We start from the raw sequence: 17106 nt of genomic DNA, 5'->3' as shown, positions 1-17106 counted from the left end.
CAAACAGGAATGATAAATACGGATACTAAAAGCTCAAACGGGAGATCATGAGAGAGAATTGCTACTATGTTAAAACAACATATGCAGAACAAAATATGTGAATAAACAATTTTGTCTGCTCATGTGAATGGCATCATTAATTGATGATATTTAAACCTAAAAATATTATTAAAGAATGTTAAACTTTTAAGGATTTCCAAAATTTTCATGATGAAATATAAATGACTCAAATGGTTCATTACTTTCTAGAAATCCTTAAGAAATAAAATCTGTATTCAAATTTAGCACAATTATCTCAACTATATACAATAAAACATGTATATTTAATCAACTTGCTAGTATTAATTTTACATTTAGAAATAAATGGAGATATGGATAATCACATTTTAAGGATTCTAGAAAAAGTTTGGATCAATCATTATTGATTAGATATCAGAACATCATTATGTAGTCTGATTTTTGTGGATTGGCTAAGAGAAATCAATTTTTACTATTTCTAATTGAAAAGAGTTTTCTTTGAGGGAAGCAACTTACCAAATATGACAGTTTGTCTGATAAAGGATTTATTATTTATAATGTGCGGCTTAAGTATAGTAGCTTACTATTAAATAATCCAAAAAAGAGGTTGATATGCTGAAATAGCAAATGAATCAAATTTTGTTGATTTAGCACTTGTAGGACAGAAGAGTATTAGCTTTTCTGAGTTCTTAAATAGTGGGTTTGATACCCATACATTGAACATGGATGTAAGTAGAAGCACTGGTTGTAATAAGTAAAATGACATTACATAATTTGTATTATTTAGGACTGGGAATTTGTTATACATCACTGTAGTTGTCAATCATTTTGTTCATGCACAAGTTGCCTCTCAACCTTATTCATTTGGCACTGGTTCACATCTTACTTATGATTAACTAGAAAATTAAAGGCTTCTCAAGATACATGGATTTAATTCAGCAAACACTTGAATTGGATCATGTGGCAATGTATATAATTCTTTCTTGTTATATAGGCTAAATGCTGTTGTAGATCACATATATGATATTGAACTTCACTTGAGTTGGTTACAATTAATTAAAATTAAATTTTCAAATATTTGGTTCACATTACAAAATCAAAAAGTAATTTCAACAAAATACATTTTGATTTCATATTTAAAACTTACTTTTTATATTTTTGTCTTTATTAAATCTTAAAATTCTTGTAAAATATATTCTTTTTTTCTGTCATCAGTACACATACTTGCTCATACTATTGTTATTAAATATTTAAAATTGTATATATAATATTGATTATAGAAATTTCATGTCCAAATGGAACACAATATGAACTCAATGGAAATGTTTCTGGTGCAACATGCTGTGATTTCAATGATCCATTTATGGCTGGAGAAAAGTGGTTAGTCTCTGGTTGCCAGTGTAAAGGAAACAAAAGATTTGATGCATATGGAAACTGTGTGGATCCTGTCAATTGCACTTGTTGTTCGACTTCTGAACCGGGAGTTATTCGACATAGTGGCGAGAAATTCAAACAAGAATGCAAATCTTGGTTTGTAATTTTAACTATATTTTTACGAGAAATATGAATGTTGATAACTAAGATATTTTTATATAAATGTCTTTATAAAAACCATGAAATGTTAAAAATTGATATAAATAAATATACAAGATTTAAAAGAATTAATGATTGGATTAGCTTTGTTTTTAATGATCAGTAGCCGATATTTCATAATACTGATATTCTTAATAAAAATAATGTTGAAAAAATCTGTTGCTGTAAATTTTACATTTGAAAACAGCTTAATTTAAAATAAATTGTATTTCTTCTACACATAACAATTTTCTATTTGACAGTAATTGTTCCCATGGTTTGTTATCCTGTCTTACTTGTGAAGAAATTATCTGCCCTCAAAATCAAATACCGGTGAATGCTTCTGACTGTATTTCAACCTGCTATGACTTCACAATGAAAAAAAAATGTTCCAGACAAAGTGCTTGTGGATGCCCTCCAAACCTCTATCTCAATTCAAAAGTAAGTAAAATATTTGGATTAAAACAAAATTAAAAAATTATTCACATTTTGATATAACAAAATTAATGTAAAATCTAGCTTTTTATGAAATTGCTTTTAGGAAGAGTTTATTATGAATTTTTATTTTATACATTGTCCAAAACATTGTGAATATAAAAACTTAGATGAGAATCGTAATCTAAATAATCCAGAATATTCTTGATTACAATATTTTATCATTTCACTGATTTTTTTTTTTATATTAGAATACTTTTAATTTTTTGTGACAGATGTTAATGATTTACTTAAGCCAAAATACCTCATATGTTTTGCTTGTCATGGAAAAGGTACATGCATAGATTGTTTTGACTTATATATGCATTATCAATATTCTGTTATATATATATAATGTTAGAAAGAATGACCACATGCAGATTTTGATTTTTTAAATACACAAATATTTATTTATTTCAAGTTTCAAATTTTTGTCTTATAACAAAGCCCTCATCAGGAATTAAAAAAAATACATATTTTTCTTACTTGTCATAGTGTCATTTGGCACAGTTTATATGTTAAAGACGGTGATTGTGTATTGCCCAGTCCAGTGGGTAGGCACCCGTTCATGCACAACTGTGTAGCAATTAGTAAGAGTAGTAGTAGTAATCTATTTTTTAGAACATGGAGAAAATGAAATTCACAACTTTCTTATTCATTTGGCACTGGTTCACATCTTATGATTAACTAGAAAATTAAAGGCTTCTCAAGATACATGGATTTAATTCAGCAAACACTTGAACTGGATCATGTAGCAATGTATGTAATTCTTTCTTGTTATATAGGCCAAATTAAACAACGACCATGTGGGGATTTTTATGTTTTAAATAAACAAATATTATTTATTTAAAGTTTCAAATTTTTGGCTTATAACAAGGTCATATGCAAAATGACCACATGCAGATTATGTCGAAGATGGTAACAAATAAACTATGCCAAATAATAACATGGCAATTAAGAAAAAAAAAAGAAAAAAATGTATTGTTTTTAAAAAATTTCTGATGAAGGCTTCGTTATAGCTGATGGCACCAAAGCCATTTTTTTTTTGTAATTTTTGAACTCGTTACTATATATTGGGTACAATATAATAATCAATAGAGGATTGGCTCTATGATAATAAATACAAAATGAATTAAAATATATTTAAGCATATTTTATGACCAGGCAGACTGCTAATAGTAATATATAAGTATCATTATTGCTCGGTTTTAAAAAGGAATATGTATAAAAATCAAAATATATGGTTTTGTGTAAAGTATTTATTACCAAAAATTTCACAAACTGTGTTTCTATTTGAATTCAACTAATATTAAAATTTTCATACACCTCAAAGTGGTAATTCTTTTTGCATTTCAAATATTATGTTACAATTTTTAACTTATTAACATTTTAAAGCAAAAAAATAAAGTTTTAGAGATGAAAAAAAATGTGGTTATAGTTAGCTAATGTACTTCCTAACTTTTGGTGTAGTGTTCCTGAAAGCAGTGACAAGGTAAATCAGTTTCTTCAATTTTTTCTATCATGCCTATAAACTATTTTGATTTCAATAATTTTATTTTTATAATTTCATCTCCTATATAATATTTTGACTGCAGAAATTTCCCTCCGGACCAAAGTACAATAGGTTTGCAATAACAGATGCCACATACTAATTCATTACGTTTAGGCTGTTAGCCACTATCTGATGTAATTTTCGAACACAGTTTTAGATCTATTAAGTTGTTATAATAAAATGCTACATTGCATCCTAGGAGCAACACCATCACAATCGCGTCATCTATAGAGGAAGGAGCCCCTATTTTTCTCTAAATATTTAGTCCTCCTACTGTTACCAGTTGACACTGGGACCAATTCTACATGTTCCTATGATACGTTCATTGCACCCATCGTAACTGGTTATTAGTTACATACACATAACATAATCATTCCATTTCCCGATTAAAATAATAAATTCTCCCTTCTCAAAATCCGCTCCATCTGATCGGCTGAGACCTGACAATTCTATTATTCTGGAATCCACTTATTCATACATAAATGAACACTCCAGAAATTTTCCAATATGGCATCACTCTCTACATGAGGCAATCATGCTAAAAAAAACACATACAAACATAATAACCACTCATAAACTGAAAATTAAATACTTTACACTTACCTATGCGCAAAGTATCCACACGCCATAATCCCCCCCCCCCAAAAAAAAAACAAACATTTATGGGTACCATTATTTCTTTTTTGTTTTCAACCCTTGCACGATGCTATTTTTTTTTTTTTTTTAGTTTATTGGGGGAGGGGTTATATTTTTTCTTACATTTACTATTTCTGTGGATGATTTTATTTACATACTAGCGAGGGGTACCCGGCGTTGCCCGGGTGTTTGTAGGTGTGTGTGAAAAAAAACAGGTGCCCGTGAAAAAAAAAGCCTTGACGACGCGCAGTTGGAAAATAGTAAAGTGTGAAAAAAAAAAACAGGTGCACGTTTTTGATTGACGTGACGGCGATAGCTATTCAGCAGTTAGCATTTTGTGTGGGACAGTTTTTAATGAGGTCAATAAATCAGTTTGTTTGTTTTTAAAAACCCGCTTCCTCGTCTCAAAATGAAAGCTACCGTCTGATATTACGAAGTCGACATTGACCAAACGTTACTTAACTCTCTAGAGACCACTGGCTCTGGGCCTGTGGTATTTATTTGCTCCCCCACCGAGCAAATTAGGCACAAGGCCAATTTTTAATGTGAGGAGTGAAGGGGAGGGGGAACGGAAAAAGGGGACCAGCTCCCGAGAGGTGAGAAATGGGAGCTGGTTAAAGGTCAGGTATGTGGGGTTTCCCCCACATCTGGTCTTTGCTTGCAGTATCTGTCGGAACAGATGGTGTTTATTTGCTCCCCCACTGAGCAAATTAGGCACAAGGCCGTTTTTAATGTGAGGTAAAAACCAGCTCCCCTAAAAGTAGGCAAAAAGGGGGCACTCTGGTTACCAAAAATAATAATTGTTCCAGTATAGAGGGTTTCCCCTCCATTGACTGGTACAAATTATCTTAAGTGCAGCATCTGCCGGAACAGATACTACACTTTGATCTTGTCGCCTGGGCCCCGGAGGGCTTTGGGCCACTGGCTCTGGGCCTGTGTTGATTTATTTGCTTCCCCACTGAGCAAATTAGGCACAAGGCCGTTTTTTAATGTGGAGAGAGAGGGATGGGGAGGGAAAGGGGGATCCTGCTCCCGAGAGGTGGGAAATGGGAGCTGGATAGTAACTGTGGTCGTAGGGTGATCCCTACCTTGACCAAGTTCAGATATGTGGGGTTACCCCCACATATGGTCTTTGCTAGTCATAGCTGGTCTTTGCTTGCAGCATCTGCCGGGACAGATGGTATTTATTTGCTCCCCCACCGAGCAAATTAGGCACAAGGCCGATTTTTAATGTGAGGAGTGAAGGGAGGGGGAAGGGAAAAAGGGGACCAGCTCCCGAGAGGTGGGAAATGGGAGCTGGTTAATGGTCAGGCATGTGGGGTTGCCCCCACATCTGATCTTTGCTAGTCATAGCTAGTCGTAGCTTGCAGCATCTGCCGGAACAGATGCTACACTTTGATCTTGTCCCCCGTGCCACAGAGGGCGGGGGGACTGTGATTAGAGTCGAGTTTCGCTTTTTGTTTATACCGAAAACCGAATGTAGCGCGTGCCGATGCGGGAAATGTGGAATAATTAACGTTTGAAAGTCAATAAAATTAAATAGACAGGCGAGCTTCGTGGTTAACTGTGAGATATTACAATTTATAGATGATATAAAAAGTTTTAAGAAGTTGTGAAGCGAGCGAGCGCTTCTCTGAAAGAAGCCTTTTGTGGACATCGAAGAAAAACGTACATACATACATACATACATACATACATACATTTTTGCTTTTATATATATAGATATATTTTCTAACGATTACCTAGGCTTCAATCATGTTACTTATTGTGTCAACCGCTTACACATAAGTTAACACCCCAATATTTTATGCAGATAGGTTTTAAACTAAATTACATTGCCTACAGAAACACTTATTTGTTATATATTTGTTTTCTTACCAATCATACTTTCTGTGGAGAACTTTGGTTAAATTCTCTTTTCCTGACTCATTATCAACACTGCACAGACATTTACATTGTTTTTTTGTTTTTTTTTACCATAGCTCCACTTCCACTATTTTTCTTTAAAATAACCAATTTTTTTGGGTTTTTGACTATGCTGGATAAGACAATATCATTTAAATTTTGGCAGAGACAAGTTGTTTTCAAGATATAAAGACCTGTATCATGCACTGTAATTTAGTAGCTGCCAAATTTGTATGCATGCACAATAAACAAATCTTCTTCTCTCCAACCGGCACTGCCACCTCCAAATTTTTTGGGATTTATAATATTTGCAGGTGGTTATGCTGACACTGAATATCAAGGTTGAATTTGAGGCAAATATTTTGACATTTCCCGCTTCAAAAAATGGAGTGTTCTTATGAGGAGGTTTGGGGTGTCTATTTTGAAAGCCGTTCTTAACATAAGGAGTTTGGGGGTTGGCCACCAACAACAACTGTAGTTTCATTTTTTTTTGGGGGGGGGGGCATGCTTCTACCAGGCAACGCCGGTTAACGATTAACGATGCTAGTAAACTTATTATATAAATATAAATATAAATATAAATTATATAAATTCAAATAAAAAACTTTTATTTTTAAAATTAAAAAAAAACTTTTATTGTTATAATTTCATAAACATATTTCTGATAAAATTTCAAATAAAACAAAAACTTTTATTTTTTTAATTTGGTTATTAAAATTGCAAATAAAGACTAATTGTGTTATTTTTATCTGTATAATTTTGTTAATTTTTATAATTTCAATAATGTCCTTTTCTTATATTTTATTTCAATAAATTGCTTCACAAAGAACAATAAAAGTGAAGGAACTGATTTGCTTTGTCACCGTTTATGATAGAGCTTTGCCAGTAATTAGGAAATACCAAAAAAGCAGACTTCATATAACGAATACTAAAAGCAAATTATTTAAATAAAAAATAATTTGGTTAGAAACAAAAAGACAATTTAATTTAGTTATATTCAAATTTATAATTTTTTCTCAATTTAATCTAGTATATGAAAGTCAATGTGTATAAATTCAAAGAAACAAATTTTTCTATTGATTAAAATAAATACTTGTTTATAATGTTGAATTTGTATTGAACAGTTTTATTGTGAAAAATATTTTCATGCTTTTCATCTTTTTAGTTACTTTTTGCTCTGACATTATAAGTGTTTTGCAGAATCTCATTCATAGGTTTTATGACTTACATAGTTCATTGAGTTGCTCATATTTGAAAAGCAATCAAGAACAGGATATTTTATGTTTGATATTGGTTTACATTAAATTTTAGATAAAGTGCTTTTAAAAATACTAAGTGGAATTTAATTTTATTTCAATAAATTGCTTCACAATAGAAATACTGAAGAACAATAAAAGTAATTGAATATTTATGAAAGGATAATTTTTTTCTATGCAATTTTATTCTGCTTATTATAATGATATTTTTATTTTTCAGGGTGAATGTGTGCCATCTAAAAAATGTCCTTGCTTCCATTCAAATAATTGGTATAAAAATGAATCATGTATCAAAATTGGTTCTAACAAATTGTAAGTTATTTTTTAATTAAATATGATGAATATAGATAATATCATTGAGATTAAAGTGAGTTCTTATTGTAATTTTAATGATATAGTATTAAAAGCTATTAAAGTAATAAAATTGGCATTTCAAAATTAATCAGATTAAGTTGTTTTCATATTGACTAAAAACATAATTTTTATAAAACTAATGATTAATTAATATTGTTTCTAAACTCCTCTCTATATTTAAATATAGACAATTTTTCACTTGTAATTTCTGACATAAAAAGATAATAAACTACCCAAACCATGAGGAGAGTTATTAATTAGAAGAATAATGTTAAACCCATTGAAACATTAATGAACAACACAACCAATAGATTCACTTACTTCTAATACATCTTCTGCCAAAATTTATATATCTTTGGTGAAGGTAAAAATAGCTTACTTGCTGGGTGAGGGCCTTCTAAAATGCATGGTAGTACACGTGTCCTCAGTTAGTTTAAGTTACCATTGATTAATTGCTGCATTTTGTTCAAGTCTGCAGGAAGGATATATTGAGTGCAGGATCTTTTTATCTCAAGATGCAACTGATGTTATATGTACATTTCAGTATTGTGTCATTTTTTAAAGTTAGCATCTATGTCATTAAAATATGCAACAAACTGAAGGGGACCAAGAAATATTCCTGTAGTATACCAAATTACCAAATGACATCTCACACAGTGAAGAATACTGTCCTGGAACTATGACTTCTTCTTTTCAAGTGAGAATAAAGGATTTCAACCAGTTAAAAAAAAAATCATCCTTCACATTCATTCCAGAGTTTTGGCATAAGCGTTTTGTATGGCACATAATTTAAATGCTTTAGTAAAGTAAAGGTAAACTACATCCACCTATGAGCTGCTATCAGTGGTCAACATGAAGTCCTATAGAAACTTGATAAGCTGATCATGGCAATTTGTGTTGAGGATAAATCCAAATTGGCATAATAGAAATTCCTCAAAAGTGCTTAGAATCGTGGGCAGATTCAGCATGTGTTACTCCACCCAAAAACTGTATCAGGCTATAAGAGCTCTAGAAGTTTCAGAAGTTTCTCTAACACAGGATTCCATTAGTTTGGCAATACAGCTAGTAAAACTGACTGAATGATAGTTGTCAGGTGATGGGTGATCACCCTTTCTGAACAGTTGATTTGGCAATTTCCACTCCTTAGTGGCACCATTATTAACACAGAATTGGAAGAAGAGAGAAAGTTGGTGCTAAATAAAATACTCATCATATCTCTGAAGAACATCTTTCTTTTTTTTTTCCAGTGGAAATGTTTTTCTTTAACTAGGTAATAGTTTTTTTCATTTCAATATCAAAAGAATTAAGAAAAAAATCTTTGTTAAATAAAAATTAATTGTTGCAAAAAAGATTGTTAAAATAAACTTAAATAAACATCTAAACAAATTGAGATAATTTATTCCCATTACTTTAACAATTTAAAGTAAAATGTTTGAAATTGATATGAGAAATAGTAGAGAAGATACATATTGGTTTCAATAGTAAAATGTCTGCTTAAAACTCGCCAATTAGTTCTGCACATTCCTTAGGATCATCAGCATGTATGAGGATTGTAAAGAGGTTCGAGTAGGACATAAGGTCTCTGCTTTGAATGTACATATATTATAGCACTTACTGGCATGATTTGCTGCTACACACTGTTCAAATTCAAATTTTTTGTCACTTGTTAAAATTGTTGAAATATTTATATTGCTTTTTACTTGTTGGCATGTTTAATTCAGTTTTATTTGCATACAGTGATCTAATATTTCCTCCCAAGTCAAACCATTGAAGTGTTTCAAATTATGTTTTTAAGGAGTTTTTCTTTTATTTATATGTCATTGTTAATGTACAGATGATTGAAATTACCTGCAGTGAACACATATGTGACTATCTTCCTGACAGCAGTTCTTAAGATAGTGCATAGCTGTGTATCCTGATAGTATTTATTTGGTTCAATAAATAACATTCAGAAATGTTGACATGGTCATGAATTACAGAAATGTTTGAATGAACATAGATTATTACATCATCACCATAGTAAGTAATTTATTACAGAGTTTCCATGACTGTAATGAAATCTATGTCAGTGTTTCTAATGTAAGAATTGAATAATCATGTTATTGCATAAACTTTTAAGAACAACAATTTATACCTTAATTTTAGTTTATGATGTGTATAGGATGGCAGGTTGTTTTTCATTGCCAATTATTATATGAATGATAAGATATATTTTTTAAAAACAGACATCCAAACTTTTGGACTTTTAACAATACCACTAACGACATTAAAAATATGTTATTGTTGTTTTAAATGCTAATGCTGGACTTATATTTAGGTCTTAAAAGAAAACAAAAAACAAATCAGATAGAGAACAAAATATATACACATGCATAGCACTCTAGTTTATTTATTGGAACTGAGAAGGAAACACAGAAATGCTCTATAGATAGTTTGGTGGAAGGGTCAACCCTGATTCATACATTCACTGTGGGAGATGGTCACCTTGAAACAGAACTTCATCATAGTGTGATAGTAGTAATTACTCTTCAGTAATTTCATTTCAATAGTAATTTCATTTCGGTTTATTCTAACAGTTATTATGCATGGTTTTGCTGTAATCCAAATTGCAAAATCAGAAAAATAGTTATAAAACTTTCTCATTGTAATACTTGCTTTCGTTCTCTATTTTGAAAATAAATAGATAATTGTTATAATTCTTTTTCTATCCTTTGCAAATGATTCAAATTTTAGTATGTTATTATGAATGATAACAACTACTAGTTTTCAAAATTTCAGCTTTTCACAGTTGTTATTTCTAACAAATATTAGGTTTTAAAATTTTGTCCGTTAGTTCTGAACGCTACTGTATTTCTTTTTTACTTGAAAAACAATAATGGCATTTTTCAGACACTTTTATTTAATTATCTTTTTATTGTTTTTCAATTCATTTTTAAAGTGTTACTTTTACTTTTAATAAAAAAAACCTTTTCAATTTGATTTTCAGTACTTGCATCGAAGGATCTTGGGTTCTGAAAAAGTCAACCAAGGTTGCAGGTTAGAATGTTATTTTAATTTTATTTTCTATTTATTCCTACATTTATAGCATGTAAGCTAATACTGATGAAATATGCAGTGTCATGTAGCTGCTTGACAATTGATTTTGACGCCACTTGTGAAGAGACTGAGATAATATGCTTGTGGAAGAAGAATGGTGTTAAAATTAAAGAATATTATGTATGGTGTAGTGGGAGTCAGAAGTTTAAGTGAAATTAAATTTCCTCGCCCCAAACAAAATAATAAAAAAAAAGAATGAAACAAAACGACAGCTCCTCCTGATTTAAATGCACCGCATTTATTTTTTAACAAAAACAATAAGGTGGTTATACAAAGGTCCAACTGGTGAAAGTTCTTTCGAAGTCATTGTAATTAAAAATGTTAGGTGAAAGTCCTTCGTAGAATTAATGAGTTTTGAAGGTTAAAGTACTGTGTAAAAGTAATAAAATTAATTTAAAGTTTGTGTTTGTCTGGCGAAGATTACTTTCCTCATGGGACTTTTTAAAGTCCCATGAGGAAAGTAATCGTAAAGAAAGTGATTTGTTGTTATTACTTTAGAAGATGTGCGGGATGAATGCGTGTGCGCACAAGTAATTTTTTTTAGTGACCCTGTGGCGCATATGTGTGGTGTTTGCAGTATTGGCGATGACAATGTTGTGAACAAGAGAAGCATGTTTTTGTTGTGTCTCGAAGTGAGCTGAGAGGGAGAAAAAGCTGAGCTGAAATGCTCCCGTAGACAGCTGTTTTATACATTTTTGTGCCGGCTCCAGAACGCGACCGCTTCTACTGATATTTTGGTTTTTGGAAAATCGTTAAAAAAGATTATTTTCTTAATTTTCTCATTGGTTGCTTGTGTCACGTGATGTGCTTTCAACTACATCCGCCAAAAATATGTTATTTTTACTTTTGTTGTTTGAGAAAATGTGTGGGCATATTTGAAATTGTGCCATTGCTAATAGAATATATTTTTTTGCAAAATGCGTGGGGAAAATTGAAATGAATAAAAGTTTGTTTATTTGCGCGCGAGTGTGTGCGTGCCTGCACAATGGTTAAATTCATAAATGATTTGTTTGTATATATAATTTTGGTGCTATAAATAAGTCTACGTTATAATACATTAGTATATGTGAAAGATGAAAGATAAAACTCTGTGGTATTCATCAAGACAAGTTTTTAGTCTTCTGCCAAGGTTGTACCAGTCACAATCTGAAAGACTCCAAAATCAAAGTTTTTGGCATATGTTAGAATGAATTTTATTGATTGAAGTAAGTAAAGCTGTTGTTTTAAAAATTCTGGTTCTGATTATTGCAGTTTTAACTTCCATTCTATACAAAATTGTCTAATTTAGCATATATTTAGGATAACATATTCTATTCAAAAACATTTTGTGCATAAACACCTTTTCTTGAAATAGCAGATTCTTTGTGCTAAGTAAGAATGTTGCAGATTTGCTAAATAATTTTATGTTTTATTATCAAAAAGATTTACCTAAAATATCAATTTTTAGAAATTCGAAAAAAATGTTATTTTATTGAGCTGATATGCTCCATTTCTCTGGTTCATGTTATTTATTCAATGCATTTTGGATCTATAGCTTACTAATGTTCTAACAATCATGTAGTTCCTCATGATTTAACAGAAAACAAACACACAACACAAGTGACTAGCCGCAGTTCTCTATATTCTCATGAAGATATCTCACTTTTGGAGAGATTAGTAACTGATGATTAAAAATTGATATTTTATGAAAATGTAAAGTGATGCATCTACTGGTTTAGTTGAGTAAACAGAATAAATCATAACACAAAGAACACTGTTTAGTGGGACAGCATTTGATTCAGTTGATTTTTGTTCGACACATATTAGAATAAAGCAGACATTAAACTGAATATAATGATGATGTAGTGGCATGAGACACTTTAAATTGTCACCATCAGCAATGATTACAATAGATACATTTTATCAACAATAGGAAAGCTCAGATTTCATGAATCAACAAGGAAACTTATAGCAACTATCCGAAAACGTTAACAAACTCCATAGGGAACAGGATTTACATTCTCCTTACTTCTCAGTCTTGCAAACTGATTACCATCTATTCTACTATTTACAAAATCATTTGGATGAAATAGTTCTTTAAAAATCTCAAAGAGGTGTAAACACTCTTTTTTCTTAAATTCAAGAAAATGAACACATATCTAAAGAAATGGCAAAAACACTAGAGGATGACCTCCAATCTGTAGTGGAATGGGGACATAAATGGATGGTCACATTCAATGCTGCCAAGACCAAACTGGTTTCCTTCAATAACTACAAGAACCCTTCTCTGCCACCAATAGCAATGGCCAGTGACTCCCTGTCTGAGAGTACATCTTTCAAACTGCTTGGCCTAATGTTCACAGGAAACATGAGTTGGAACAATTATATTGAAAACATTGCCAGGGCCGCTGCAAAAAAGGTAGGCTCTCTCTACCGTGCTAGAAAACTACTGACACCTGAAAGTATCCTGTATCTCTATAAGGCCACCATTCGCCCATGTATGGAGTATTGTTGTCGCATCTGGGCTGGTGCATCTACTACTAGTCTCTCGCTCCTAGACAAGGTTCAAAAAAGAGTCGCCAATCTGATAGGCTCTGAACTGGCATCTAAGCTTCAGCCTCTGTCCCATCGACGAAACGTTGCATCCCTCTGCTTGTTCTACAAGTATTTTAATGGTGAATACTCTGACGAACTGCAGACACTTGTGCCCCCACGACGCAGACACCCTCAACAAACCCGACAGGCAGCTAAATCCCACCCCCACACAGTAGAGATCCCTAGATGTAAAAGATCTTTCTACTCCAGTAGTTTCTTCCCCAGAACTGCTAGACTCTGGAATTCCATTCCAGGATCCTGCTTCCCTAATTGTACTGACATGCAGAAGTTCAAGTGCAACGTGAACCGACATCTTGCTGCCCAAATCCCTACATAGTGCCCCAGTAGTTGCTGACCCTGATAGTAGCCCCCTACACCTGAGTGGCAATGTGCCTTGTTTGGGGTGAAAATGTAATAAAAAAAAAATTAAAAAAAAAAAAAAGTGATTCTTAAAGTTATGGTACCAAAATATTATGATTTGGAAAGTTATTAGTAATGTCGTAATTTATATTAATAATTAAAATAGAATAAAATATAAACTCAGATATTTTCTTTTCTTACCCAAACTCCAAACAAATCTGCTTTGACAACAATTTTGGCCAATTTTTTATGCATATTTTAGGAAAATATGTATGTGTTTGTGTTTTTGAAGCATTGTTCAAGGATATTCATATACGTTGTCCAAAAGAGAAGTTGTATGGTGATGATTTAGTGTTATTGCTTATGAAACAATGGAAGGTTTACTTGTTAATTTAAAGATATAGAAAAATGCTATGAAAAGTAAAAGAGAGTGAATGTTTCCAAGACCAAAGGCATGATCAGTGGTTTTAGTGCTGGAAATCCCTTAGAAAGAGGAATGTTCCTCGGCTCAATTTGTGGAAAGGGAGTCAGGTGTAACTTAATTTTTTGTGGTACTTGTAAGCATTAGGTTATTACTAACTAACAGAACACTATCACTGTCAACCAAGGGAAGAGTCTATCAAGCATGTGTATGAAGTGTGATGATGTGAGTGTTGAGCACATGGAAAGAAACGTTATACGAATATTATGAATGTGTAACATAATTTCTAAAGACATGGTTAGATCTGGTAATTCCCTCCCCTCAAAGAAAGATTAATTCTGGACAATATATGAAAATGTATGCAGAACAGAAAACTTTTAATCACATTGAAAGAATAGATGAGAGTTCTTGGGTTAGATGTAGAACAGTTGAAGCAGTAAGGCCAACTGGCAGGTGAAAGCCAAGAAAAATAAAGAGGAAATAATATAGATCTATCTGAAAGAAAAAGGATTATAAAGACCTGTCCCAAAATAGGTTAGTTTTGAAATCAGTTTCTAAAAGATGGCCAATACATGTTTGGATATGAGTTAGCTAGTATCAAATATTACCTTCCTTCCATCTGTATGGACACAATAATCTAGCACAATAAAAAATTATTTGTTTTACATAAGTATGTTATTGCAAGGATGCTCTTTTGTAGTTATGAAATAATGCAAATATTTAGATGTTCATTATTATTTATGAATTATAATTCATAAATAATAATGAACATCTAAATAATAATAATAATAATAATAATAATAATAATAATAATAATAATAAAAACATTTAATAAAATAATAATAAAACATTTAATAAATAATAATAATAATAAAAACATTTAATAAAATAATAATAAAACATTTAATAAATAATAATAATAATAATAAAACATTTGATAAAATAATAATAAAACATTTAATAAATAATAATAATAATAATAATAATAATAATAATATAATAATAAAACATTTAATAATGAAAATACTTAGAGAACATTACGATTAATATTTATAGTTCAATAACAAAACATCAAGTATAGGGTTCAAAGGTGGGAACATGAGATCTTGCATTCTTTCATTTCCTTGGTCAGTGTCCATATATGGCTCCTGCTACTTATCACTGCTGTTATACAGCTCAATACAAACCTTGTTCAGTTATATTATCTTTAAGATTTGTTCTAGTTTGTGTTAAAAAAATAATTTATAAAACTAATATTGTTTTATAAATCAGTTTCTGTTTTATGATTCATTTATTCATTGTATACTTTTATTTATATTTCACGAATTTTGCAAGTATATAAAGAATTATAAGTATAATTAATTTCATTAAATTTTAATTTATGATTAAATGTATGTTTTTATGCTATCTCAGAATTTAACCGAAATGTTATTTTTTTCTACTTTATAGCCATGTGTTGGGCTGCTGGACAAGGACATTACAGTACATTTGATGGCAACAAATTTTCAGCATATGGCACATGTAGAACATTACTTGTGGGAGCTTTAAATGGAGAATTTTCCATATTTATCAGACCTATAAAATGTGACTGGTTCGAGACAGTATGTTCACGAAGGATTGAAATAAAAATTGGCAATATATTCATCGATTTAATTTCACCTGAAAAGATTGAAATTAATAAAGTTAAAATGCCTTCTTTTTCTTATTCTGTTGCCAACCTGACTATGAGGAAAGCTGGAATTTTCCTGCATATTTTCTCAGATATTGGATTGACTGTTCAATGGGATTTAGGTAAGAAAATTCATATTTTTCTTACAACAATTTACCTATTGAAGAAAATATTTTTATGATGGGATTAATTCATCCTTAAAAATTACATATTACATATATACACTTTGATTGTAACATTTAATGATTAATTAACATTTATTACCAATTAATAGTTCTTGCTTATCATTTTATATGCAATTTAATATAGCAAGCCATATTCATATCTTTTCCATATTTATTAAATTTATATTATATTTAATCTGCTTCCAAGTTGAAAACAATTTGTTAGATATTTCTTTATTAATTAAATTCTTTTTTAATCTTATTTAGGGAGAAGAGTTTATGTTTATCTCACGGAAGTATGGAGAAAGAAAGTTCAAGGATTATGTGGAAATTTTGATTATGATGCTATTAATGATTTAACATCAAAACGTGGCATAATAGAAATTCCTCAAAAGTGCTTAGAATCGTGGGCAGATTCAGCATGTGTTACTCCACCCGACACTATTGAACCTTGTAGGGTAATTATATCCTTTATCTTCATCAAGAAAACATTTTAAGAGTGATTTATTTAAGCAAAAATAATTCTTTTAAAAAATGTAATGAGTATTTTTCAGTTATACTTTTGGGCTAATATTTTCATCTTTAATAATATTAGACAAAAAGAATCATTAAATGCAATGAAATGGTAAAAAAAGAAAATAGAAATCTTTTTGTAAGAAAACTTTATCTTAATTTTGAAATGATAAATATCAGTAAACTATAATATTGTCTTGTTTTTGTTATAAATATTGTTTTATTATTTTTAGATTTTGCTTTCATTATAGATGTGTCCTTGATTTAATTTATTTAATATATTTTCTCAAATATTTTATAAAATCAAAATCATCTATCATCGTCTTGTAATTTAAAACAATAAAATCAATATAAAGTAGGAAGTTCTATCATTTTGCTAGCCTATAAAACATTTCATAAGGTAATGTTTCATTGTCATCACAATAATAAGCTTTTATTTCTATGATAATGCAATAGGAATTTTTAGCACTTTGCTTCTTATTGAACAGAGTAGAGATGTGCAATGTAAAAATTATGATAATGTATTTCTGAGAAATGCATTT

At 30.6% G+C, this 17106-nt stretch overlaps 1 protein-coding gene across 1 annotated transcript in view; it reads left to right on the top strand.

The window, feature by feature from the left end:
- The window catches only part of LOC145291081 (otogelin-like protein), a 201916-nt gene that overhangs the window by 92859 nt on the left and 91951 nt on the right, over positions 1-17106 (top strand). Inside the window, exons 15-20 of the mRNA XM_080136596.1 lie at positions 1299-1548; positions 1854-2031; positions 7634-7725; positions 10754-10803; positions 15668-16009; positions 16319-16509. Coding sequence (XP_079992722.1) covers positions 1299-1548; positions 1854-2031; positions 7634-7725; positions 10754-10803; positions 15668-16009; positions 16319-16509 — 1103 coding nt within the window. The remainder of the gene's footprint in view (positions 1-1298; positions 1549-1853; positions 2032-7633; positions 7726-10753; positions 10804-15667; positions 16010-16318; positions 16510-17106) is intronic.

Source organism: Euprymna scolopes, chromosome 12 (assembly GCF_053919585.1).
Source record: "Euprymna scolopes isolate OS-2025 chromosome 12, ASM5391958v1, whole genome shotgun sequence".
Classification (NCBI taxonomy): Eukaryota; Metazoa; Mollusca; class Cephalopoda; order Sepiida; family Sepiolidae; genus Euprymna; species Euprymna scolopes.
This window is presented reverse-complemented; position numbering and strand designations above follow the sequence as displayed.